At 45.8% G+C, this 26,234-nt stretch overlaps 1 protein-coding gene across 2 annotated transcripts in view; it reads right to left on the bottom strand.

Annotated features, from left to right (window-relative positions):
* OLFML2B (olfactomedin like 2B) overlaps positions 1-26,234 on the bottom strand; it is a 57,912-nt gene that overhangs the window by 3,307 nt on the left and 28,371 nt on the right. Inside the window, exons 5-6 of one of the 2 annotated variants that reach the window (XM_049881075.1) lie at positions 21,188-21,371; positions 19,507-20,043 (exon numbers count right to left, since the gene is read on the bottom strand). In XM_049881075.1, the coding sequence (XP_049737032.1) occupies positions 19,507-20,043; positions 21,188-21,371 (721 nt within the window). Of the gene's footprint in view, positions 1-19,506; positions 20,044-21,187; positions 21,414-26,234 lie in introns of both variants that reach the window. The other variant, XM_049881074.1, reaches the window with a different exon arrangement.

Here is a 26,234-nt window from a genome sequence, read left to right on the forward strand (position 1 = left end):
AAAAGACCACTAGAATGTCTCTGAGTACTAGACCAAGACTAAAGCCTGCAATAGTATACACCTATTGAACATAGCTCTGTATGATTTTCAAGTCACACATGACTGAGGACACATGTTCTTTTGTCCCTGCGCTAGTGGGTTAATGGAGGAGATGGGAAGAGGGCAATGGAGGGGGTTGTGGAAGAGGCAGACGAATTCCGCCCTTGGGACCTCCTCCAGCATATCCTGGCAGCTGGGACCAGGACCCTCCGCATCTGCCATCAAGACCCGCTGTACAGATGTGCAAACCACACTGGGTGACACTGTCTGAGGGGGTAACACCAAAATGACTGTCTATAAAATTTTTGTGCAGTGTTTCAGCAGAAATATCTGCTATAGTTAGGTACAACCACAAGCCTTTTTTTCATAAGCCCTTGTAGGTTTTTACCTACAAGGCGAAAAACTCATGCTAATTTACTTTTTGAACCTTCTAATGTGCTCTGGTTAGAGCTGTCATTATTACCCAATTACAACGATGCTTTGAATCATGTGGTTTCATCTACACACACTATAAGCACATGCTGTTGTTTTCGTTACTGCTAGTGTTTTATTGTTGCTGATTTTGCCAATTTTTTTGGTGTTTTGGCTATAATATTGTGGCAATTAGCATGGGGAGGGTGATACCATGAGTTACCACACTGGGTAAGACCAACCCTAGTGACACCACAAAGGCCTACAGTTCGGACTAAGAGTTCTCCAACTCCAGGCTACCCCCTATTTCCAAATGGCTCAAACCTGTTCCCTCTGCCATCCTTCTGTTCCCCCAGAAGTGGGCAAGGAAGAGTCCAAGCCCTGCAGCTATGCCTTTGGCCCTGGGTCTGGGGCAGCGAGTGGGCGGAAGTGGGAAAAACATTGTTTTCCAGGCAAGCCCATAGTTGGGTGCAGTTGACAGGGTTTACACAGCTGTATGTGGGGTTTATTAGGTCTGGGTCTGACAGAGCAGGGAGGAACTCAGTCTCCATAAGGCAAACAACAGTACCTAACAGCCAGTGCCTCATTCCCCCACAACTGAGCTCATCTGTTCAGACAATAAAATAGTTTCTGTCTGAGCTGCAGCAGCAGAGACCTGACGGAAAATATCTCACTTTCTGGCCACTGAGTGTGGCTTGGCTGCTAATGGAGAAGCCGTTCTCCATCTGCACTGAGGTGAGCCCTACCATGCAGAGGGCATCTTCGTATGTCCCCTTTCCTGTCAAAGCCCAGCAAGGACACCAACTCCCTGTCAAATGCACCTCAGCCTATGCCCCAAAGCCCCACAAATGCCCATGTGAGGTGAGGTGTTTCAGCTCCTCATACCTGTCAGGGCTGGGGATAGTATTGGTGTGACCAGACCCAGGAATTGCAGACAGGCTCCTAGAAGCCAGGTCTCATCTGGATTTTGATGTCCTGGGCTGCTCTCAGAAGCCCCCAGATATCCCCAGGGCCCCATCTCAGCACCAAGACTCTACAATGACACGGCCCTAAGGTTGGTAGCAGAATGTGCCCTGGGCTTAGTGCCAGTGGTATCAGCCCTGCCACTGACTGTGTTGTCTTGGGCAGGTCTCTGGAATCCTCAGAATAATGACCGTAGCAACAACTTTGATTTCTTGGGTCCTGAATGACACCTCTGAGTGGCACAAATGGTTAAGCGCTGGGCTACTAACTAAAAGGTTGGTGGTTCAAACCCACTCAGAGAAGCCCCTGAAGAAAGGCCTAGCAATTTGTACCTGAAAGCTAACAGCCATGAAAACCCTACAGAGGACAGTTCTACCCTGAAACACATGGGGCCACCATGAGTCAGAATCAACGCTATGGCAACTGATTTGGCTTTTTGGTTTTTGTTTGCTTAATGCTTTATGTACACTGTCTCATGATTCCTTACAACAACCCTGCAAGGTAGATATTATTGTCTCCATTTTACAGATGAGGAAACAAAAAGGTTAGAGGAGGAGAAAATTGCCTGAAGTCTAACATTCAGGAAATGGCAAAACTATAGAATTAAAACCCAGTTCTGAGGCAGAGTCAACATCGCACCCTAGACAGATGTACCATGCCATCCCTCTGTCGCAAAGACCAGAAAAACTAAGTAAAACAGATACAAATGTCAGTCCTGGATCCCTGAGCATCAAATGAAGGGATAAAGAACCAGATCAAAACACCAAATGGTAGAAGAAACTAATGGAAAACAGAGAACGGGGAGAGCTACTGAGTGGAGGACGCCTGCCAACTAACAAGGCACAGTGTGACCATCTTGAAACATAGCTAGCAATGACCCTGGGCAGGATGTATGGGAAGGCAACTTCACGGAGCTCCCAACAGGAGACAGAGCATCTGGTAACCAGAGAAACATGCTTTCCCACTTCTCATTCTTCCGGTAAGTATACACAGGAACCGCCCCCCTCCCCCGCCCCATCCCAGCAGCCCCTACTGCCAGGGTCCACAATACAAGCTCCCAGAACCCTCTGAACCTGCCCCACCTCCTTCCACTTTGTGGACTTTTTTTCTTTCTTTTTTTCCCTCCCTCCCACTTTTTTTTTTCTCACCTAGCCCCATACACATCTCACCCCCCTTTCTGCTGACTCCTGCCACACCACCCTTTTTTTCTTTCTCCCTCCCACCTAGCCCTGTAAGCCACTTCCCTCCTTTCCCACAGGCCCCTGGACCACCCTGCCCCCACTCACTGACCCAACCATGCTGCCATTTTGGGGGGTCTTTTTTCCTTTCTGACTTTTCTTTCTCCCCGTATACCACCCCCTTCCCACTGCCCCTTGCTGCACCACCACAGATAAAATACCACCAGTGCACCAGCTTGCCACTGCCCAAGGTCCACCCTGCTCCACCTGAAAGCCCCACTGCACTGCCATTTTTTTCTTCCTTTTTATTTTTCTTTCTCCCTCTCACCTAGGCAATTACACCAACTCCCCCCTTCCCACTAGGCCCCAGGTCTGCCCCACCCCCACCCACCAGCTCCCTGCTGCACTGCTATTTTTTCCTTTTTTCTTTTCTTTTTCCCTCCAACCAAGCCCTGTATGCCACCTTCCCCTCTTCCCACCAGCCCCTGCCATGCTGCCAAGGCTACAGCACCCCCAGTGCTCAGGCTGACTTTTACAGCAGGTCTGCACTACTCCTCCCCTCTTGCTACTTGATCATCTGCTCAAGGGTGGGAAGCAAGCCCATACCACTCTTCATCTGACACCCCTGCCCATCATGTGAGAGGCTATGAACACTTCCCACACCGCTGGACCAACATCAGGAGGCAGAGAGCACCTGCCCTGCCTGCGCTCAGCCACCTCACCAAACCAGTGCACAGCAAAGTAGGCTCTGCCGGTTGTCCTGCCTACCCAGACAAGGTGGTGAGAACTATCATGCTTACAGAAAAGCAAGGAGCAGAGCATGCCTGGTCTGCCTGAACTGACATATGCAAATGAAACGAAAAAGCAGTATGAAACAAATGAACATACAATCAACAAATAAAGAAAATAATACCTTAATGACTCAGAGACAGGAGACAATAACGAAACATATAAAAAAAAGTAGGACAAGATGCCTCCAGCAAGATACCCATAATAGAGTATCAGATAACCTCTTGGTAGAAGAAAAGGCATTGGAACTACCTGCTATGGAATTCAAAAGACTAATATTTAGGGCTCTCCAAGAGATTAGGAAAGAGATCAAGGAAAACACAGAAGAAAACAAGGAAAAAATAGACAGAATCATGGAAAACACACTCAAGACCAATGAAAACATAGCCAAAATCAAGGAAAACACAGACAAAGCAATAGAAGAATTCAAGAACAAAATGTCAAAATAAATAATTAGAAATCCTATGAAAACAGCAACTAGAAATCCAAAAGATATACAACAAAATTTCAGAAATAAGACGACTCAATAGAAGGTTTTAGGACCAAATTTGAAACAACGGAAGACAGAATTAGTGAGACTGAATACAAATCCATGGACACTATTTGTTTAAGGAAAAATCAGAGAAAAGAATGAAGAAAATCCAAGAGCTACATTGGACACAAACAAGAGCAAAAATTTGTGCATGATCAGAGTTCCTGAATAGGGACAGAAAACAAAAAACACAGAGAAGGTTGTTGAAGATTATCTGGCAAACAACTTCCCAAATATAATAAAAGACAAAATGCTGACCATCCAAGAAGCTCAATGAACCCCAAAGATCGACCCCAGATGAAAGTCATCAAACGTATCGTAATCACACTTGCCAAAATCAAAGACAAAGCAAGAATCCTGAAAGCAGCTCAAGAAAAATGAAAAGTCACTCACAAAAGGGAAACAATAAGAGTAAGGTCTGATTACTCAGCAGAAAGAAGGCAATGGGATGACATACTGAAAGAAAAAAAACTGCCAACTAAGAATAATATATCCCGCAAAACTCTCTCTCAAATATGATGGTGAAATTAGGACATTTCCAAATAAACAGAAATTAAGGAATTCATAAAAAGCAAACCAAACTTACAAGAAATATTAAAGGGAGCCTCTTGGTTAGAGAATCAACAACATCAGACAACAACCTGAGTCTAGGACACAGGACAGCATCAGCCAGACACTAAACTAGGTAAAGAATTCTCAACAATAAAACAAAGCTAAAAGATTTAAAACAGCGAGCCAGAGATGCCAATCTGTAACTGATGACAATATCAAATCAAGAAAAAGGGGTAAATGGTGTCAGTACAGAACTTTCAAATGAAGAGGAAGTCAAGACGATATCAAGTAATAAAAGACTGGTTTGAACTTAGAGATAAAGGTAAATTTCAAGATAACCACAAAGAAAGTTAATAAACCTATTCATCAAAATAAAAAAAGAGAAACATAAAGACTCAGTAAATGCAAAATCTGTAATAATGAAAGAATAGAAAATCCACAAACAAAAGGAACTTGGTACAGGAAAGTAATAGGAAAAAGAAAACATCAGCACCACCAAAAAGAAACCACACACGACAGCAATAAACTCATACCTATTGATAATCACACTGAATGTAAGTGGCTTAAATGCACCCATAAAGAGACAAAGAGTGGCAGAATGGATTAAAAAAAACACGACCCATCAATATGCTATCTACAAGAGACACACCTTAGACACAAAGACAAGTATATTAAAAATCGAAGGATGGAAAAAATACATCAAAAACCAAAAAAGAGCAGGATTGGCAATACTAATCTCAGCTAAAATAAACTTTAAGGCAAAATCCACCATAAAAGACAGGAAAGGACATTATAGAATGATTAAAGGGACAATCCACCAAGAAGACATAACCTTAATAAATGTCTACATACCCAAAGACAGGGCTGCAAAATACATAAACCAAAATCTAAACAGCACTGAAAAGAGAAATAGTTCCACTTTACCACTCTCGATAAAGGAAAGAACATGTAAAAAGAAACTCAACAAAGATACAGAAGATTTAAAGACCAAAATCAACCAACTTGACCTCATAGACATATATAGAAAACTCCACTCAACAGCAGCAAAATATACATTCTTTTGCAATGCAAATAGAACATTCTTCAGAATAGACCACATTTTAGGCCACAAAGCAACCCTCAATAAAATACACATCAAAATAATACAAAGCATTCTCTCTGATCATAACAGCATAAAAGTAGAAATCAGTAACAGGAACACCAAGGGAAAAAAATCACATATATGGAAACTGAATAATACCTTGTTTAAAAACAGCTGGGTAATAAAAGAAATCAAAGAAAGAATCAAAATTTCCTAGAATCAAATGAGAATGAAAGCACATCGTTTGATACTTGTTCTGCCTTTTTTTTTTTTTTGTGGCGCTGATGCTTTCTTTTTCCTCTTACTTTCCTGTGCTGAGTTCCTTTTGTTTGTGGATTTTCTTCTGTTTCATTATTATAGGTTTTGTGTTTACTGAGTCTTTATGTTTTTCTTTTCGTTTTTTATTTTGATGAATAGGTTTGTTAACTTTCTTTGTGGTTATCCTCAAATTTACCTTTATCTCTAAGTGTGAGCCAGTGTTTTATTACTTGATATAACCTTGACTTCCTTTCCATTTGAAAGTTCAGGAAAGGTAGTGCCCAGAGGTCAATTTATAGCAATAAACACAAACATCAAAAAAGAAGAAAGGACCAAAATCAAAATGTTACCCTATACCTCAAACAAATAGAAAGAGAACAGCAAAAGAAGGCCATAGGCACCAGAAGAAAGGAAACTATAAAGATTAGAGGAGAAATAAATGAAATAGAGAACAGAAAAACAACAGAGAGAATGAACAAAACCAAAAGTTGGTTCTTTGAAAATTAACAAAATTGAAAAACCACTGGCCAAACTGACAACAGAAAAACAGGAGGAGAAGCAAATAATTCAAATAAGAAATGAGATGGAGGACATTACAACAGACCCAACTGAAATGAAAAGGATCATAAAAGAATACTATGAAAAACTGTGCTCCAACTTTTAAACTGTGCTCCAACAAATTTAAGAACCTAGAGGAAACTGACAAATTTCTAGAAACACACTACCTACCTAAACTAATACAAACTGAGAGAGAAAATCTGAACAGACACATAACAAGAGACTGAAGAGGTAATAAAAAAAAACTTCCAACAACAACAACAACAAAAAGCCCTGGCCCAGGCAGCTTCACTGGAGAATTCTACCAAACATTCAGAAAAGAGCTCATGCCAGTACTACTCAAACTATTTCAGGATATAGAAAAGGAAGGAATACTCCCAAATTCATTGTATGAAGCCAGCATAATCTTGATACCAAAGCCAGGCAAAAGAAAAAGAAAAAAGAAAACTACAAACTAATGTCTCTCACGAATATACCACAAAACCAAACCAAACCCATTGCCGTCAAGTTGATTCTGACTCATAGCGACCCTACAGGACAGAGTAGAACTGCCTCACAGGGTTTCCAAGGAGCAGCTGGTGGATTTGAACTGCCGACATTTTGGTTAGCAGCTGAGCTCTTAACCACTGTGCCACCAGTGCTCCCTCATGAATATACAAGCAAAAATTCTTAACAAAATTCTAGCCAATAGAATACAACATCATATAAATGATAATATGCCACGGCCAAGTAGGACTCACACTAGGTATGCAAGGATGGATCAACATTAGAAAATCAATCCACGTAATTCTCCATGTAAATAGAACAAAAGAATCACATGATCATCTCAATCAATGCATAAAAGGTATTTGATGAAGTCCAGCACCCATTCCTGATATATACTCTCAGTAACATAGGAATAGAGGGGAAGTTCCTCAACATAATAAAGGGCATCTATATAAAACCAGGAAACCCTGGTGGTGTAGTGGTTAAGTGCTACAGCTGCTAACCAAAGAGTCAGCAGTTTGAATCCACCAGGTGCTCCTTGGAAACTCTATGGGACAGTTCTACTCTGTCCTATAGGATCGCTAAGAGTCGGAATCAACTCGAAGGCACTGAGTTTGGTTTTGGTTTTATATAAAACCAACAGCCAACACCATTCTCAACAGAGAGAAGCGGAAAGCATTCCCCCCGAAAACGGCAACAAGACAAGGATACCCTTTATCACAGCTCCTATATAACATTTTGATGGAAGCCCTAGCTAGAGCAATAAGACAAGAAAAAGAAATAAAGGGCATCCAAACTGGAAAGGAAGAAGTAAAAGCATCCCTATTTCAGACAATATGATAGTATACATAAAGAACCCCAAGGATTCTACAAGAAAATTACTGGAACTAATAGGAAGATTCAGCAGAGTAGCAAGATACAAGATCGCCATACAAAAATCAGCTGGATTCCTACGCACCAACAAAGTGAACTTCAAAATGGAAATCAGGAAAACAATATCATTTATAATAGCCCCTAAAAAGATAAAATACTTCGAAATAAATCTATCCAGGGACATAAAAGACCTATACAAAGAAAACTACTAAACGCTACTAAAACCTACATAAATGGAAAAACACACCATGCTTATGGATAGGTAGACTCAACATTGTGAAAATGTCGATTCTACCCAAAGCTATCTACAGGTACAATGCAAGCCCAATTCAAATACCAACAGCACTCTTTAACGAGATGGAAAACTAATCACCAACTTTATATGGAAAGGAAAGAGACCCCAGATAAGCAAAGCAGTAATGAAGAAAAAAACGAAGCAGGAAGCCTCGAGGTACCTGATCTCAGAACCTACTATACAGCCATGGTAGTCAAAACAGCCTGGTACTGGTACAATGACAGACACATAGACCAATGGAACAAAATTGAGAACCCAGATGTAAATCCATCCACCTATCATTGGCTGGAAACTCTGGTGGCGTAGTGGTTAAGTGCTACAGCTGCTAACCAAAAGGTCGGCAGTTCGAATCTGCCAGGTGCTCCTTGGAAACTCTACTGGGCAGTTCTATTCTGTCCTATAGGGTCGCTATGAGTCGGAATAGACCCGACGGCAGTGGGTTTGGTTTTTTGGTTGGTTTATCATCAGCTGATCTTTGACAATGGACCGAAGTCTATTAAATTGGGGGAAAAAGGAGTCTTTTTAAGAAATGGTTCTGGAAAACTGGATGTCCATCTTTAAAAAGATAAAACAGGACCCATACCTCACACAGTACATAAAAACTAACTCAAAATCAGTCATAGACCTAAATATAAAACGTAGAACGATAAAGGTCATGCAAGAAAAAAATTGGGACAACGCTAGGGGCCCTAATACATGGCATAAATACAATACAAACCATAACTAACAGCACACACACACCAGAAGATAAACTAGGTAACTAGAACCTCCTAAAAATTAACCCTTGGGCTGATTAAAAGACTTCCTCAAAAGAGTAAAAAGAGAACGTACAGAATGGGAAAGATTTTTGGCTATGACATATCTGACACGGATCTAATCTCTAAAATCTATAAAATACTTCAAACTTCAACAAAGAAAAGACAAATAATCCAATTAAAAAATGGGCAAAGGATATGAACAGACACTTCACGAAACAAGATTTCTGGTGGCTAACAGACACATGAGGAAATGCTCCTGATTATTAGCTTTTAAAGAAATGTAAATCAAAACTACAATGAAGGGGAAGTCAGCACGATTTGACCAAGGCAAAGCCAGGGACCATGGACTCGGGGCATATCTAAGTCAGCTGACATAGCTCGTAAAGAAACTGTTCTACATCCTACTTTGGTGCGTAGTGTCTGGGGTCTTAAAAGCTTGGGATCGGCAATGGAAGATACATCTATTGGTCTCATCACGTTTGAAGCAAAAGAGAATGAAGAAAACCAAAGACACAAGGAAAACATTAGCCAACGGACCACAGGAACCACAGCATCTACCCACCTGGGCCCAGAAGAACTAGATGGTGACCAGGTACCACGACTGACCGTTCTGACAGGGATCACCATAGAGGAGCTTGGATACAGCAGGAGGAAAATGTAGAAGAAAATTCAAATCCACAAAAAAAATACCACACTAGAGAAACCCCTGAGACTATGGCCCCAGATACCCTGCTATCTCAGAACCGAAGCCGCTCTCAAAGTCCACCTTCCAGCCAAAGATGAGACAGGCCTATAAAACAAACAATAACACACATGAGGAACGTGCTTCTCAGTCCAATCAAATATACAAAACTAAATGGGCAACACCTGCCCAAAAGCAAAGATGAGAAGGCAGGAAGGACAGGGAAACTGGACGAATGGACGTGGGCAACTTGGGGTGCGGATAGAGTGAGGGGATTGCAACCAATGTCACAAGACAATCTGTGAAAAAAATTTTGAAGGAGAAACTAATTTGCACTGTAAACTTTCAACTAAAACACAATTTAAAATAACAGTTCTGACTCCAAGAACTGTGTTGCCTCCACAACCTTACAGAGCTTTAACTTCCTCAGTATAACATTACGCACTGCCTACTTCACAGGAGTGCTTGGAGAATCCACTTGATGCTGGTGGGGCTTGGCTGAATAACAGACCCCAACGATATCCGTGTCCTAGTCCCTGGAACCTCTGAATGTTACCTCTACGGCAAAAGGGGAGCACTGGTGGTTCAGTGGTAGAACTCTTGACTTCTACGCGGGAGACCCACGTTCAATTCCTGGCCAATCCACCTCAAGCACAGCCACCCCCATCTGTTAGTGGAGGCTTGCATATTGCTATCATGCTGAAGAGGTTTCAGCCGAGCTTCCAGACTAAGATGGACTAGCAAGAAAGGCCTGGCAATGTGCTTCTGAAAATCAGCCAATGAAAACTCTAGGAATCACAATGGTCTGATCCACAACAGATCGTGGGAATGGCTCAGGACCAGGCAGTGTTTCATTCTGTTGTGCACGGGATTGCCATGAGTTGGGGGCCAACTAACAGCAGGTAGCAATGACGTGGCAAAAGAACTTTGTATATGGGGAGGTTAGCTTGCATTGTCTAGGTGGGCCCTAAATGCAATCAAAAGTATCCTTACAACAGGGAGCCAGAGGATGATTTGACTACAGAAGAAGATGATGTGATGATGGAAGCAGAGACTAGAATGATGAAGCCACAAACCAAGGAATGCTGGCAGCCATCAGAAGCTGGAAGAGGCCAGGGACGGATTCTGCCCTGGAGACTCTAGAGGGAACCAGCCAGCTAAACCTTGATTTTAGCCCTCCTGAGCTCTAAGAGAATAAATTTCTGTTGCTTTAACCATTAGGTTTGTAGTAATTTGTTACAGCAGGCGTAGGAAACTAATACAAATGGAGCCAGCTTCTTGGGTCAGGGTCAGCATCCTTATTTCTGCAGGAAGAGGGGAGTCCCAGCTTACAGCCTCGCAGTCTCCATTATCCAGGACCTCAGCACCGCTCTCCACATGCCCTCAGGTAGAGCAAATACCTGCTAGCACCAGAGAGGGCAAGCCCAGGAAGGAACGGTGGGAAAGGTGAGCGTGGCTTTGTAGCGTTTGACAAGGATAAGAACAGAAGGTCAGCAAACCCTGAGGCCCAGATCCATCTCCACAACCTGAGAATCTGGGGCTGCCCAGCTGCTCCTACCCTTGACAGCAAATCGTCAGCCTTTGAAAGAAGACTCTGCATGTTTACTCCTCGTCAAGAGTAATGAGAGAAAGATGGGAGGCAGTTCTAAGAGAAGAGACAGTGCTGCCTGCAATTCATCTTAGAACTTTTCCCCAAAGCAGGGTTGCAAAAGATGCTGGTGAGTTTCTAGGTGTTAACTCACTGAATCTTCAATAGTCCTGGGAGGTAAGCTGGCCTTTCTTCAAAGGTCAGCAAGGTCTCAAATTCCCCTTAGCATATAAACCTGCTCAAATCTCACCCCCCTTAAAAAAAATTAATCAGCAAACAAGACCCTCCCTTCCTTTCTGCTGTTCTCAGGCTGCTTGGCGAGCCTCTTCCACAAACACATCTGCTCCCCTACTCATGCGTAATGCCTACGCACTTCTCAACCCCTCAACTTGACTGCTCCTCAAATGTTCCATGCCTACATGTTGTCCAGTCCTTTTAGTGTAGCTGAGCTTCTCTTTGGATCTGGAACTGTGCCCCCGCCCCAACTTTTTTTTTTTTTGTTGTTCTTTAAGTGAAGGTTTACTAATCAAGTTGGACTTTCATACAAAAATTTATAAACACCTTGCTATATACTCCTAATTGCTCCCCCTCAATGAGACAGCACACTCCTTCCCTGCTCTCTCTCTTTTCGTGTCCATTCGGCCAGCTTCTGACTCCCTCTACTCCCTCATCTCGCCTTCAGACAGTAGGTACCAACACAGTCTCATGTGTCTACTTGATCCAAAAAGCTCATTCTTCACCAGTATCATTTTCTATCCAGTTCAGTCCAGTCCAGTCCAATCCCTGTCTGAAGAGTTGGCTTTGGGAATGGTTCCTGTCTTGGGCTAACAGAAGGTCTGGGAACCATGACCACCGGGGTCCTTCTGGTCTCAGTCAGACCATTAAGTCTGGTCTTTTTATGAGAAGTTGGGGTCTGCATCCCATTGCCCTCCTGCTCCCTCAGGATAGTCATCAGTTATAGCCAGGCACCATCTAGTTCTTCTGGGCTCAGGCTAATGTAGTCTCTGCTTTATGTGGCCCTTTCTGTCTCTTGGGCTCATAATTACCTTGTGTCTTTGGTGTTCTTCATTCTCCTTTGCTCCAGGTGTGTTGAGACCCATTGGTGCATCTTAGATGGCCACTTGCTAGCATTTAAGACCCCAGGCGCTACTCTCCAAAGTGGGATGCAGCATATTTTCTTAATAGATTTGATTATGCCAGTGGACTTAGATGTCCCCTGAAACCATGGTCCCCAAACCCCCACCCCTGCTATGCTGGCCTTCAAAGTGTTCAGTCTATTCAGGAAACTTCTTTGCTTTTTGTTTAGTCCAGTTGCGCTGACCTCTCCTATCCCCACCCCAACTTTTAAATGTCATTCTTTAGAGCTCCACTTTTAGCCTCTTCTCATTGCTCCCACCCTTACTAGGCAAACTCAGCTTTTACCCTTGACTCACAGATGTGTCTGTCTCCAGTGCAGATCTGGTTTCTGAGCGCTGTTCATCCAATTACCTACTAGATGGTTTTCTCCTGGGTGTCCTAACAGATTCCTCAAACTCACAATTAAAGTGGAATTTATTTGCTTCAGTTCACTGACTACTACTCTTGTATTTCCTGTTCTAGAGAAAGGCATGGCACACCACCCACTAACCAAGCCAGAAACCTGGGCATCATCCCTGATGTCCCCTTCTCCTCCACCCACACTCAGTTGGTCATTGAGTCACAGCCATTCTGTCTCCTACCTCTTCATCTCTGCCCCGTCCCTCTACCTCTATGACTTTAGACTTTACTGCCTCTTGCCTCGACCACTCCCATTATACCAGTTGTTCTCTCTGGCACCTGTCTCTGTCTTCTGTCAACCTGTCTTACCCAGTAGTTACTGAGCTGCCTTTCCATAATGGGCACCCACTTAAATCCATTGATAATGTACCATCACTATTGCAGGTGAAACCCAAAGTCCCTAGCCTAGCACACTGGCCCCTCCTGATCTCCATTCTTACTTCTTGCCATCTACCTTCATTCACAGGTCTCCAACTCAAATGTCTCCAGGGCCCAGGAAGGAACTGAAAACAAGTGAAGCAGGCTGAGGTGTGAGCTAACAGGCAGCAACAGAGACTGTAGTGAACTGGAAGAGCAGCCTGACCTGAGTGCATTCAAGTTAAAAAACGTAAAAACAAATCTTGAGATGAATTCAGCCCTCAGGTTGCCAGCTTAAGGTCTCTTGTCCATACCGAGCTGCTTGTATTCCCCACGGTGCCCACGCTCAGGGAAGGCTTCATGGGCATGTGACCTGTGCAGTCACCGGGGACCCAAGCTCAGAAGGGCCCGTGCTTGGTTTAATGCACTGCTGTCGTTGTCTTGAAATTTTTAGTAATTTTATCTTTGAACTTGTGTTTTATAAATGAAGTCTGATGAGACAATGGAGTCTGCACATGAGCAGAGGAGACCACATCTTATGCATGTCCACCTTCCTTGTCCTTTGCATAGATCATTTGCATATAACATTTGCACAGAGCATTTGCCATGTCCCACCAGCACACAACGCCGAATGGACTTGCTATGTGGTGGGAGTTCAGTATCACTCAAAGTGAATACAAGGTAAGTGTATTACCTCTAAGTTCCCTAAGGGGGGACTGACAACCCAGAGGACACACTTTCCATCAGAACCGGAGATTGCTTTGAACACAGAAAGAAGTCAATCACGTTCTAAGAAACACAAATGACCGAGGAACCCTATCATATCCTTTCTTAAGTCATCATTGTTGTGTGCCATTACTTCCCTGTATTAGGCAACCGCTTGGGCTGATAGTGTTGACATAGAAGGAAAGGGAAAGATAGGGCAACCCATAGTTCCTTTCCTTTCAGTTCTTCCTTACTAATCAGTAAGCCAAAGGTAGAGTATTAGTAGAATGTGTGTTCAAGAAATGAAATAAGAACAGCTGAGTCAGTTTTCAGCAGCGATTCCGTTGTCCTGGTAAGGACAAAATACATATGCGTGTAGGTGCTGGTGGCATAGTGGTTAAGAGTTCAGCTGCTAACCAAAAGGTTGGCAGTTCAAATCAGCCACGCACTCCTTGGAAACCCTATGGGGCAGTTCTACTCTGCCCTCTAGGGTTGCTACAAGTTGGAATCAACTCGACGGCAATGGGTTTAGTTTTTTTTTGGTAAGAGCTAAGAAATATGGATTGTGTAACTTCAGTGATTCTACACACAAATTAAATGCTTTTATATTTGCATTTAAAATTGGCATTACACATTAGAAAGATGAATGGCAAAATTAAATTTTTGTTTACCTACAATGGCATGAAATAGCAAATAAAAAACACCATAACAAGTTGAGCAAGAGACCATAGGAGAAAAGAAAAAGCTTTATATTTCACTACCTTTAATGGTACTTTCTCCCTTGCTGTATGAACACGGAGCCCTGCATTTTCATTTTGCACTGGGCCTCACAAATTATGTAGCCAGCCCCAGCCATGGTGCTTTTATTGGCTCTGGTCCTTCCAAGGTCAATGCCACCTTCCTTCTCTGCCTCAGCCTTCAAGACAGCTAGGTCAGCATCTCCTTCCAAAAGAGAATCCCAGGCTGCCAGAGCCCATCCCCTCAGTCCCACAGCACCTCACAGTACCCCACACGTTCCTCCACCACAGTGCTCACCACCCTGAGTTGAAATTACGTATCCGTCTCAGATACAAGATTGTACGCAGCTCTGGGGCTGCGTATTCCCAACACCTACAGCACCTGCACATCGACAACACTCAACACTTTTCTTCAGTTGAAGAATCTGAATAGTATTTCTCTGCTTAGACTCTCTCACTATTAGAATTAAGTCCGACTTCTCATTCCCTTTGTAATTGGGCCCTGCCTCCTGATCCCAGAATTCTTTCCAAAACGCAAAACCACTGCCGTCGAGTCGATTCCGACTTACAGTGACCCTATAGGACAGAGTAGAACTGCCCCATAGGGTTTCCAAGGAGCGCCTGGTGGATTCGAACTGCCAACCTTTTGGTTAGCAGCCATAGCTCTTAACCACTACACCCTGACCAGGGTTTCCAAATTCCTTCCGGCACACTCGTTATGTATCCCATGCCAGTTCCTGTGGGCTACCTCCAACTACCCACACACCTTGGCACATGCTGTCTGCTCCGCTGGAACAGTCCCTGTCTGCTCCAAGAGCCTGGAGTTCATGATGAAGACGGAGCTGTGGGGTTAGGACTGACACGCATCTGCCGGCCCAAGCACAGGCTCTGCTGCCCCTTCCGCTCACCTGCCTGCCTCCTCGTACTGCCGCTAGTTACCTTTGTGTCGACTCCAACTCGTGCTCGGGCGTGTCAGGGTAGAACTGTGTTCCACAGGGTTTTCAGTGGCTGCTTTTTGGGGACTAGATCACCAGGCCTTTCTGCGTGGACTGCAACCTCCAACCCTCAGCGTAGCAGCTGAGCATTTTAACCATGTGTACCACCCAGGACTCCGCTTAGAGTTAGCTCCTTTATTGGAAGTGACCATCTCCTACACACTGTGAACCTTCACAGCCCAGCCCAGAGCAGTGCTGAATGGGCTAAGGAGTGAACCTGTTATCCTTATAGAAAAGGCTTGGACTTGATTTCTTACCCACTTACAGGGAATGTCTCCCATTTATAGTCTCATATCTAGGGCCAGGGCTTCCTGTGTTATAAGACAACTGAATTAAGTGCGTTGAGGGACTGGATTGATGAGCCAGCACAAGGGCAGAGACCGAAGCGTGTTTGTGAAGTTATGGGGGATGGGATGCCTGTCAAGTGGAGGGACAGCCAACTGGAAAATCCTTGGTTCCAAGTCTGGGCGTGGAGGAGGCTTTGGGGAACACTGCCCTGTCTCTGTTGGCATCACCGTCCTCAAGCTGGCTCAGACCAGCCTCCTGACACGAAGCAGATAGAGCCAGCCATCTCGCCCACAGCCGGGTGGCCGGCCAAGCCCGGGGGGCTGTGAGGTCGAATGCTTTTTAGGGCAGCCATTCTTCACAGGTCAGGATATTTCCTAGACTCCAGTTATGAGAAGGGCTCTCTCTGGTATTGTCATAATCCTGACTGTCCCCTTTGTCTGCTCTCCCCACCCCTTGCCCCAAACCAGCCTCTACTAAAAAAAAAAAAAAAAAAAGAGAGAGAGAAAGAAGCAGTAATTGCAGTCATTAGTGTAGGAGTCTGCAAAGCCTTGACCACAAGGCACACGTTTTAGTCCCAGGCAGCAGCCTGAGCAGCCGGGTGACGGAGCACCGCTCCCTTCCTTTCACACCCTGGCTCCATGGCTGCCTGTGTCTGTCCTTCCCCATCCTACAGCTCCCCTATAGCCAAATGTTTGTCCTCACAACCAAAAACACATTCTAACTCACTTGGTTTTGAAGCTGTTCTGAGAATTTTATAAATCCCCTGAGGATAACGGGAGACAAAAACCACGTTTGGAAATCCCGGGACCAAATGTTCCTTTTAAAAGCAACCCCCTTTTAAAACTACATCTGAAACAGCTTAAAGTCAAAATTGCCAGACTTATCAAACAGCTTTTGCAGGCAGCAAGTCAGTAGCCTGTGTCTGTTTCAGCCAAGTGGTTTTTATTGAACTGGCGACTAGGACAGGACATGCTGGCCCGTCATGCTCTTACGCGGCCAGGTAGGGAAGTCAGGGGTCTGCAGGGAAGGTTCCCATAAGGAAATCCCACTCACATCTGCTACCAGCCAGAGGGAGGCGCTTGGCAGCGATAAAGGATTACAAATGATGCCCGAAAACAAACTTTCCAAAATTCCACATCTCCTGAACAGCCACACCTTTCTTGTTCTCCGAGCAATTCCCTTTTCTCGTCTTCTTTTTAAAATGATGGTGAAAATATGTACAGCACAGATGCCAACTGGACAATTTCTACACACACAACTCAGTAACACTGCTTACGTTCTTGAAGTTGTGCAGTCATTCTTGCAGTCCTTTTCCAAATTATTCCACCACCATTAAAATAAACTCAATGCCCTCTAAGCAAAAAATTCCTCTTTCTGCCTCCTTCCTACCCTGGTAACCCATTGCTGTGAAGTTGATTTCGCCTCATACCCTGGTAACCACTAATAACTTTTGATTTGCATATATTTTCATATTTCATTTAAATGAGAGCACACAGTATTTGCTCTTTGGAGACTGACATTTCACTCAGCATATTTTCAAGGTTCATTCATGTTGCCACCCCCTTGGTATCTGAAGAAAACACTACATCGGGGTCCATGTTCCTGTGTTTTTTGCAGTAGATGCAAGAGGCAAGGATGCCAGCTCTTCTGAAAAACTCTACAGACTAGTCTTTAAGTGGAACCTGGAACCGAGACATAGAACTTCATATTTTCTACATGACGATGTAATTCTAGTTAAACAGAATATTGACTATCAAGAGAAAATGCATTCCCACCCCAGCTCCTACCACCAGGTAAATGACTACCAGGACAAGGATTTCTCCTGCCTGGGCGTCAGCATCTCAGTCAGGCTACTGGAAGGGGGCGAGTCTGAATAACCTCAGAAAAGTACATGTCAGGAGTTGTACCAGAGGAGCTTGCTGGTGGCAAAACCCAGAGGAGGCAGGCTGGGGAGAGGCTCTGGGTGCTGGAACCCAGGCTGGAGGTGGGCTATGGAGACAGTGGAGAACTCCAGTCCTGGCTAGGAAGTCGCTGATGGATGAGGCTCCCAGGCTGGAAAACATGATCACTTGCGGACATGCAAGGTGTGTGGGTGCTCCCTGCTAGTACTGCAGCACCTGCAAAGGGGTGGTAGTGAAGCACAGCTGAAGCAGTGGAGATATGGGGGCCCTGGGGAGCTTACTCCATGGCAGAGGGGGTGGTGGAGTACTGGGCCCAGGGGCTGTGTTCCCAAGAGCGCAAAGCCCAGGTCTTTCAGAGCCAGTGCAGAAGTGGGGGCCTCTGCTCAGACCCCAGGGAATTCTGTGGAAACTGAGCAGGACCAACAGCTTCAGAAACTTGATCATCCATGCACTGAGAAATCTGCTTTCTACTCTATGGCCAGTTTGCTGAGAAGGAAAAGAAAGGAAAAAAGACTCTTCTGTTCCAACCCCAACCTCTTTGGGCCAAGAACTGCCTTCTTGCTCAGCTTCCTCTGGGCCAGGGATCATGAGATTTTGCCCTGTTTCCTCTGTTCCCACTTTGCCATTATTTAGAAAATTCTCCCCAGTAGGGATCCCTTGTTATAGCATGGTTTGTTAAAGTTACCGCAGAAAGCCATAGAGTGGTACAGAGGAGACCATCCTTAGCGAATTTTTCTCATTTCAACTGAGACTACACGAAGGGAAGGGGTTTGGCCAAGGTCACAGAGCTCTCAGTGGCAGAGACCAGGCCTTACCCCAGGTGTTTGGCTCCTGGCAGGTGTTCCTTCCACCACTTTGTCTCTGGCAGTAGTTGACACCTTACTCTGAGGAGGGACAGAGAACCAGACTGCCAAGGGAATGGGGAATAGGAAGACAGGAAGATGTAGAAGGCAAATCATGCTCTCTATCAAATCAAGTGTATTTTTCAAAAAGTATTTTGATAAAATTATTATTTAATAGTATTTGTTTTCAATCACTATTGATGGAGACCTAATGAGTGCTGCTAGGTTTAACTTTTTTGGAAGAGAACTTTGTAGCTAACTCCCATTTTAATTTTCTAGTTGTCTTTCCCACACTCTCATGTTAAACTGTTCTCAGGGTCATTTTGTGGCCATGTAGGTCCCAGAATTGCATTCTCCATGTTTCTGTAACAAAACTCCTATTCATCCTTCAAAACCCAACTCAAAGGATACCTGTTCAGAAAAGCTTCCTCAACCTTCCCAGCTGCCTGTTCAAGCTAGTGCTCTCTCTTGCATTTCTCTATTTCTCCATTCTTTTATTATGGTACTTATCACATGATACACAGTGTTCCCATGCTCTCCAGGGCCAGGGTCATGAGATTTTTCCTGGGCCCACTGCATGGGTTATGCCCTGCTCCCACTCTGCCATTATTCCGGAATTTTCCCCAATAAGAATCCTTTGTTGTATCATGGCCTGGTAAACTTACTGTAGAAAACTTGACCGAGTCATCTTCAAATACCCTAACACTCACCATAAAGCCTAGTCCACAGAAAGCACTCAACACATCTCAAGTTAATTAATGACAGTGAGAGCTTGGCTCCATTAATTTATTTCTATCTATCTACATACTTTACATATATTTATATACTTACATAGACATACAAAGAGGTTCTCTGTCTTGTCACTGGAACATTTTGAATACTAAACCCTAGATGTTAAGGCTGATTGTACACCTTTCAAATACTGAACACCATCCTGTTGACTAAAAGGTGTAATTCCGTTTCTTTCTTTATGAAGAAATTTAACCATCTAGCTCCTCCTTCTGCTTTCAACTTGTTCCCAGGACTCAGATGTCCCTGGCAGCATCTCAGCGGATGCAACTGAACTGACTAGAAGCCCTAAGGCCAGGTGGGATTGACTCACCTATGACATTCCGGATATCATCTTCCTCTTCAGGGCTCAGGGTGGGGCTGGCAGGGATTGGACTCTGCCAGACAGTAGTATCTTTCCTCAGCGAGTCTATCCTGACTGTGGTGGGAGGTACGGGGGCCACCAGGGTACCTTCCATAAATGCGTCCCCAGGAACCACTGCTGGGGAAGTTGAAGCTGGAGGTGGCTGGGTAGCTGTCTGTGCCACAGTGGTAGCTGGTCCCTGAGTGGAAGGTGTAAGGACAGCCTCCTCTGTGGGATCTGGCATCACAGAGGTGGTTTGGGGTGTTGTTGAGGATTGTTCATCCGAGGCAGGGAGAGTAGGGTCAGTGACGCTGGGTGCGGGGGTGGAGGCCTGCGGCAGTGCTGAAGACAGGGGTGTGGCCTGAGTGCCCTGGTCAGTTGTCACAGCAGTGCTGTGATGGGTGGTTGCTGGCCTCCGGGTGGTGCTGGTCAGCAGGTTGTTGTGTCTCAGGAGCTGATCTTCAATCAGCAAATCCACTCCGTTGTCACCGCTGAAAGACTCATCTTCTGTGAAACAAACACAGGGTTCATTTGTAGCACGGGGAGAGGGGCAACCTTCAGGTGACCAAAAGTGCATGGCATATGGCATGTTAATAAGAGCGTGTCACTCTCAACATGACAGCCCACTTTAGAGATAGAGCCCAGCTGAGATTTTAGAATGAAAGGGGCTAGAAGAAGAAGGTGAGAAGGTGCGTGGATAGAAGGCAACTATTTCCTGGAGGCTATGTGTGGATAGACCGTTGCTGTACTCAACCCAGGACTCAGGTGTCACTGGTAGCCATCTTGGAGGATGCAGGGTCATGGGCTATAAAACTTGATGGCTGGGAGGAAGTTAGTCATCCACTCATTCAACAGATACTTGTGGAGCACACACAACATCAGTGAGCAAAACAACAATCCCCATCCTCACAGAGCTTCTGTCTCATGAAGGAGACACTAAACAATAAATTGAAGGTGCTATGGAGAAAAAGAAAAAGTAGAGGGGGGCTAAAGGGGGTCCAGAGAACTCAGGAGGAAGGGGAACTTGCAGTAGTAAGTGGTCAGGATGGCACTGGTTGAGATGGGGACATAAGAACAGAGGCTTAACGAAGGTGAGAGGGTGAGCCACGTGGCTATCTGGGAAGAAGTGGTGAGGAGAAACACTGGCAGAGCCAGTGTCAAGGAAACAAGATGAAGATGATGGGCAAAGAGATAATTCATTTTCTGTGAAAAAAGGAGGGTAGAGAAAAGGAAATGGGTAACAGGAGGCCTTGGACTGGATGCCCAGGTCCTTAGGAGGGAGGAACAGGCAGGGAAGCCCACTGTGTGGTCCTGAGCAAGTCATTCCCCCTCCAAGCCTTGGTGTCTTCATCTGCAAATGAGAGGGCTGGAGTGGAGGGCACTGAAGCCCCTCGCAGCTCAGCACGCTCTGCCACATGGTCTTCTATAAACCCAGAGAGGTTAAGCGAGTTGAGGCCACTCAGCAAGAACTCTGGATAACTTGCAGCTTGGCACGGAGTCAGGTCACCTCACGACTTTGAGGGGCCACAGCAGTCGCTGGACTGCAGAAGGGGCTGTGGCTCTCAGGAAGTGCATCTCTACCACACTCTGGTCCAAATGGTGACACCCTCCCTGCCCTGTTTCCAGGGTACCCCTGTGGACCCCAACTCACGCTGCTCTTCAATTTCGTTCTCCTCCTCAGGGTCCTTGGCTTTGTAGTAGGTGATGCCCCGGATGACAGTGGGCTTGGAGGCTGGTCGGCCCCTCATGTGGACCTGCCTCTGCAGGGGCCGCTGTGGCTTCACCACCTCCGGAGGGGCCAGGGGCCGCGTGTGCAGGAGCTCGATGGAGTTGATCTGCTGGGACACGGTTTCTTCCTGCAGAAACCGCTCCTCATACTGCTCCCGGGGGGACACAAGGGAAGGTCAGGTCATTGCTCACAGAGGGTGTGGCCAAGGAGGACCATGTTGGAGCCAAGGCCATAAAGCAACAGCAGCTAAGCCATTTACAAAGGCGCCCTCGTGGTGCAATGCTAAATGCTCGTCTGCTGACCAAATGGCTGCCAGTTCAAACCCACCCAGTGGCTCTGTGGGAGAAAGATCTGCAGCCATAAAGATTACAGCCAAGAAAACCCTATGAGGGAGTTCTCCTCTGTCACATGAGGTCGCTGTGAGTCAGAATCAACGGGATAGCACCCAACAACAGCTTACATAACTTCTCTGCCTCAGTTTCCTAATCTGTAAATGAGGATGATAAAAATAGTTTCTCCATCACAGGACTGGAAAAGGATAAATACAGCTATTGTACGTAAGGCACTTAGAACGGGTATAAATAAAAGAATGAGAAATTTAAGTACTTACATGGAAATAAATATGAACTATATTATTAAGTGGAAAAAGCTTTGCTGTGCATTCTATGCTACTCTTTGTGGGAAGAAGGTGTAAAATAATTAAATATGTTCATATTTACCTAGATATTCACTGTTAAAATGTAGAAAACTATATACATTAATAACAATGTTACCTGCGGGGCAGATGAGATGAGAAGTGGATGAATGAGGCACAGGGATAGGAACAAGGTTTTATTTTTACTGCCTACTTTTTTTTTTATATATACTCTTTCTATAAGGAGCCCTGGTGACGCATTGGTTAAGTGTTGGGCTGCTAATCAAAAGGTCAGCAATTCAAACCCACCAGCCACTCTGTGGAGAAAGATGTGAACGCTTAGCCTCTATTATGGCACCCGTCCCCGCCTGCCTTCCACAGGCATTCTTTAAGGATGTGGTTATCTCTGTAGCCTGTGAGAAGCTCGAAGGGCACAGACCACTTCGCATTCGTCTTTGATTCCCCTGGGTGGATCCTCTTTCAGATTTGTTAAACTGAATTGCTGAATCATAACAAATCCCAAGGAACTGTCTACATTTGTGACTGTGTCCAGTCAAATGATACTTTAAAATACGCAGGCCCATGACCTGGCATCTGGGTATCTTGGTGTCACAGTGACAATTCTGATCATGGAGAAGGACTGGCCACCCTGTCCTCCACAGAGCCGCTGCTCAAAGACTGACTTCTGTGTCCACAGTGTATCCAGTCAGTGGGTCCTTCCCTGGCCCGTCCAGTTATGCTCCCTTCCCAGGATCATTGTCACCCACCTCTGAAATCAGACAACTTTGAACACAGGGCCTGTGAGCTGACTGTTCTCAAAGTCAGGGGCCCCACAGGCAACCCATAGGGGCAGTGGCTCCATATGGAAACTGTGTGGGCACCTAAGGGGCCTGGCCCTGCCCTAATGATGACTCAGATGACCCAACCACAAAGCCATCTAAGCCACAAAAAACCCTCTTCTCACCAGGAGAAGCTGGTAAGCTACCCTAAAGGCTGTAATTCTAGACCTTGGTGAAACCCCCCCGTCAGCAGAGCCCACTTGGGAACAAAACCTCTGTCCCCAGATGCGCAGTGCCCTGAGGGACAGAGCAGGACCTTCAGGGTCATTGACTGTTAGCTGGCAGGGGCCCTGCGATAGTGGCCAACTTTCTCACATTGCCCAGGGGGAAACAAACCTAGGCTCTTGTTTTGACCTTTAAAATCTGGCCCAGAGAAATTCTGCTTCCTCACTCTCAACCACACCCCCAAGTCTCAATTCACTCTCCCGTGACAAGAGGGTTTGTCCAGATGGCACAACAGACATGGCAGTTCCTAAATACGCATCCCTTGCTCCCTAGCACACAGTGGTAACCGGCTCCTTGAAGCCAGTGTCCCCTGGCTGGGACCAAAGACCTGCCTAAAGTAACAGACAGACGTGCTTGACTGCCCTGGAGAGCGCCCAACTCCTGCTTCCCGCCCCTCCCTCAATTCCCTTCTTGCTGGTGAGGTGACCTGAACTAGTGGTGGAGGGGATACTTGGCTGGTGGTGATGATATTTTAGGGAGCATCTATTTTTTTTTTTATTATGGCCAGACATAGTCCTTATATTGTTTTTAACCCTTTTAACAACCTCAGGAGAAAGACGTGGCAGTCTTCTTCCATAAAGATCACAGCCTCGGAAATTTATGGGGCAGTTCTACTCTGTCCTACAGGGTAGGGTGGCTATGAGTCAGAATCAACTAGATGGCAACAAGTTACAGCAACCTGGCCAAGGTAGATATTATCTTCCATATTCTACAGACAGAAGCCCTGGTGGCACAGTTGGTTAAGTGCTTGGGTGCTAACAAAAGACTGGCAGTTTAAAGCCACCAGCAGCTCTGTAGGAAAAAGACCTGGTGATCTACTTCCATAAGGTCTACGGCCAAGAAAATCCTATGGGGCAGTTCCACCCTGTCACATGGGGTCTCTATGAGTCAAAATTTGACTCAACGATACCCCAAAACAATAACAATATTTTACAGATGAGCAAACAGAGGCTCAAAGTGACTTAGTAATTTGGTTGACAGTCAATCAAGTGGCCAAGAGGCGTATTAATTAAGTCATGGCTATTCAGTGGACCCAGAGTTGGTGCTCTTCCTTACACTAGGCCACCCTTCCCACAGTGTGATCATGGGACTGACTGGTTTTCCATCCAAAAACTTGCCTGCCTCCCCAGGCCCTCAGGGCCACGGTCTGGCTACTGTCCAGCAGACTTGGGAGATCCCTCACTTCCCAGGAAAGCTACCTGGGAGGCTGACAAGAGGCCCCCAGCCACAGCCCTTGACCGCAGGCATCCAATTGCCCAACCCTGGTTTCCCTTTGCATTGCAAAAGCAGGCTGTCATTTTTTCATGGCAAACCCCAGGAGCTGTCTTTAATTCCAGTCTCCCAGGGACAGGCAGGAACTGCAGTTCTTTTTCCCAGCCAAGGAGATGGAGCAAGACCATGGGCAGCCTTTGCCAGAGAACATATAATTTCCTTGGATCCGCTGGAGACAGGCTGCACTGGGCAGCAGCAGCCCTCACCAAGCTTTGATTTCCCTTCTGTTAATCCAAAAGCCAGCTGTATGACTTAAACTCCTGGCATCATGATGTCCCCGCTCCCACCCTGCCCTCTCCACTCCAACCCAGCCCCCAGGGCCCCTTGCCAGCCTCTGGGCAAAGGCCTTCTTGGAGAGACGCCTCCAACAAATTGCCACTCACCATTCTGAGAAACCCCTGACCTCATCTACAAAAACCCTGAAAATAAACAACCAAACCCATACACCCCAGTTGCCCCTTTTCGGCATCCAAGGTTCACCGAAGAGACAGAGGAATGAAAAGGGAGAAGAAGAGCCTCCCCTTGGGTCTCTGTCACCACGTCCCCCTTTCTCAGCCCTCCTGCCCCTTGGCCCTCCCACCACCCGGCTTGGACGGATTGTGCTAACTTCAGCAGGATGATGAATGGGTATTTGAGGAGGCGAAAGGACTTTGCTGAGCAAGGAGAAAACATGTTCGGTGTGTCTGATTTGGTTTGCTGTTTGCCCTCAGGAAATCTGAACTGGGTTCCTGAACATACCACATAATATGTCATCGAGACAGCAGATGGAGCCTCAAGCTTCGCCGGCTGGGAACCTGGAAGCCAGAGAGGGCAGGGAACAACACCCGGCTCCACTGGACAGCTGGCCAGGCCAAGGATGGCAGATGGCCTGTGATGAGCTACGCGGTGCCCCAGGCATGATGAGCGGGGGCCCCCGATTCCCTTCCAGCTCAAAGTTCTCTGGCTCTTTAGTTTATGAGCCCAACACTCAGGGATGGCCTGCTAAGTAGACTAAACACACCCTCGGTAGCCAGCAAGTCAGAGACACTCAAAAAAGAGAATAAAAATAATTTTTGAAGGAATATGATATTTCCCCAAACCATCAAAGTAGTCATCATGGGAAAAGCCAGAAAATGAGTGGCCTTCCTTATACTTATTGTATGGTTTGGAATAGTTTTTATTTTGAGTTGCATATTGGAGTGGGAGGTGCCATAATTGTTTCAGTGCTTTCTGCCTCTGAAGTCCTAATCAGTCTACTATCCTGCTTTGCAGAACACACGCGCCTGAGATGTCCCAAGCCCACGGCTGCTGCCTGCTTGGTACCACTCTGATGAGTTTCTCTACCCAGATGTCCCAAGCCCACACACCAGCCTTATTTCGTCTCTTACCCCAATTTTTAAGACCCAGGCACAGAGTCCCACACAGCAACGCTTCCCAATGTTTTTTCACATCATGGCATACAGAGAAACCAGCTCAGGAGCACTGGTGTCCAAGGCTCCGCTCAACCCATGCCAAGTCCAACTGCCCAAGACTGAGGGCACCCCTCAATGGCACACCTGAAACCCACGCCCCAGTACCAGCGTGCCACAGCTGTGCCATCCACGACCAAACCTCGGCAACCAGTTAAACTAAGCAAAAAACAAACCAAAGCCATTGCCATCGAGTCGATTCCAACTCATAGCGACCCTATAGGCCAGGGAAGAACTGCCCCATAGGGTTCTCAAGGCTGTAATCTTTATGGAAAAAGAGCCCTGGTGGAACACTAGTTAGGCACTCGGCTGCTAACTGACGGGTCGGTGGTTCAAACCCACCAGTTGCCCTGCGGGAGAAAGGTCCGGCAGTCTGCTTCTATGAGAATTTCCACCTTGGAAACCCCACAGGGCAGTTCTACTCTGTCCTATAGGGTTGCTGTGAGCTGGAATTGACTCGATGGCAAGGGGTATGGGTTTTTTGTTTGTTTTGTTTTAATCTCTATGGAAGCAAACTGCCACATCTTTCTCCTGCAGAGCAGCTGATGGGT

This window comes from Elephas maximus, chromosome 3, assembly GCF_024166365.1.
Source record: "Elephas maximus indicus isolate mEleMax1 chromosome 3, mEleMax1 primary haplotype, whole genome shotgun sequence".
NCBI classification, from domain to species: domain Eukaryota; kingdom Metazoa; phylum Chordata; class Mammalia; order Proboscidea; family Elephantidae; genus Elephas; species Elephas maximus.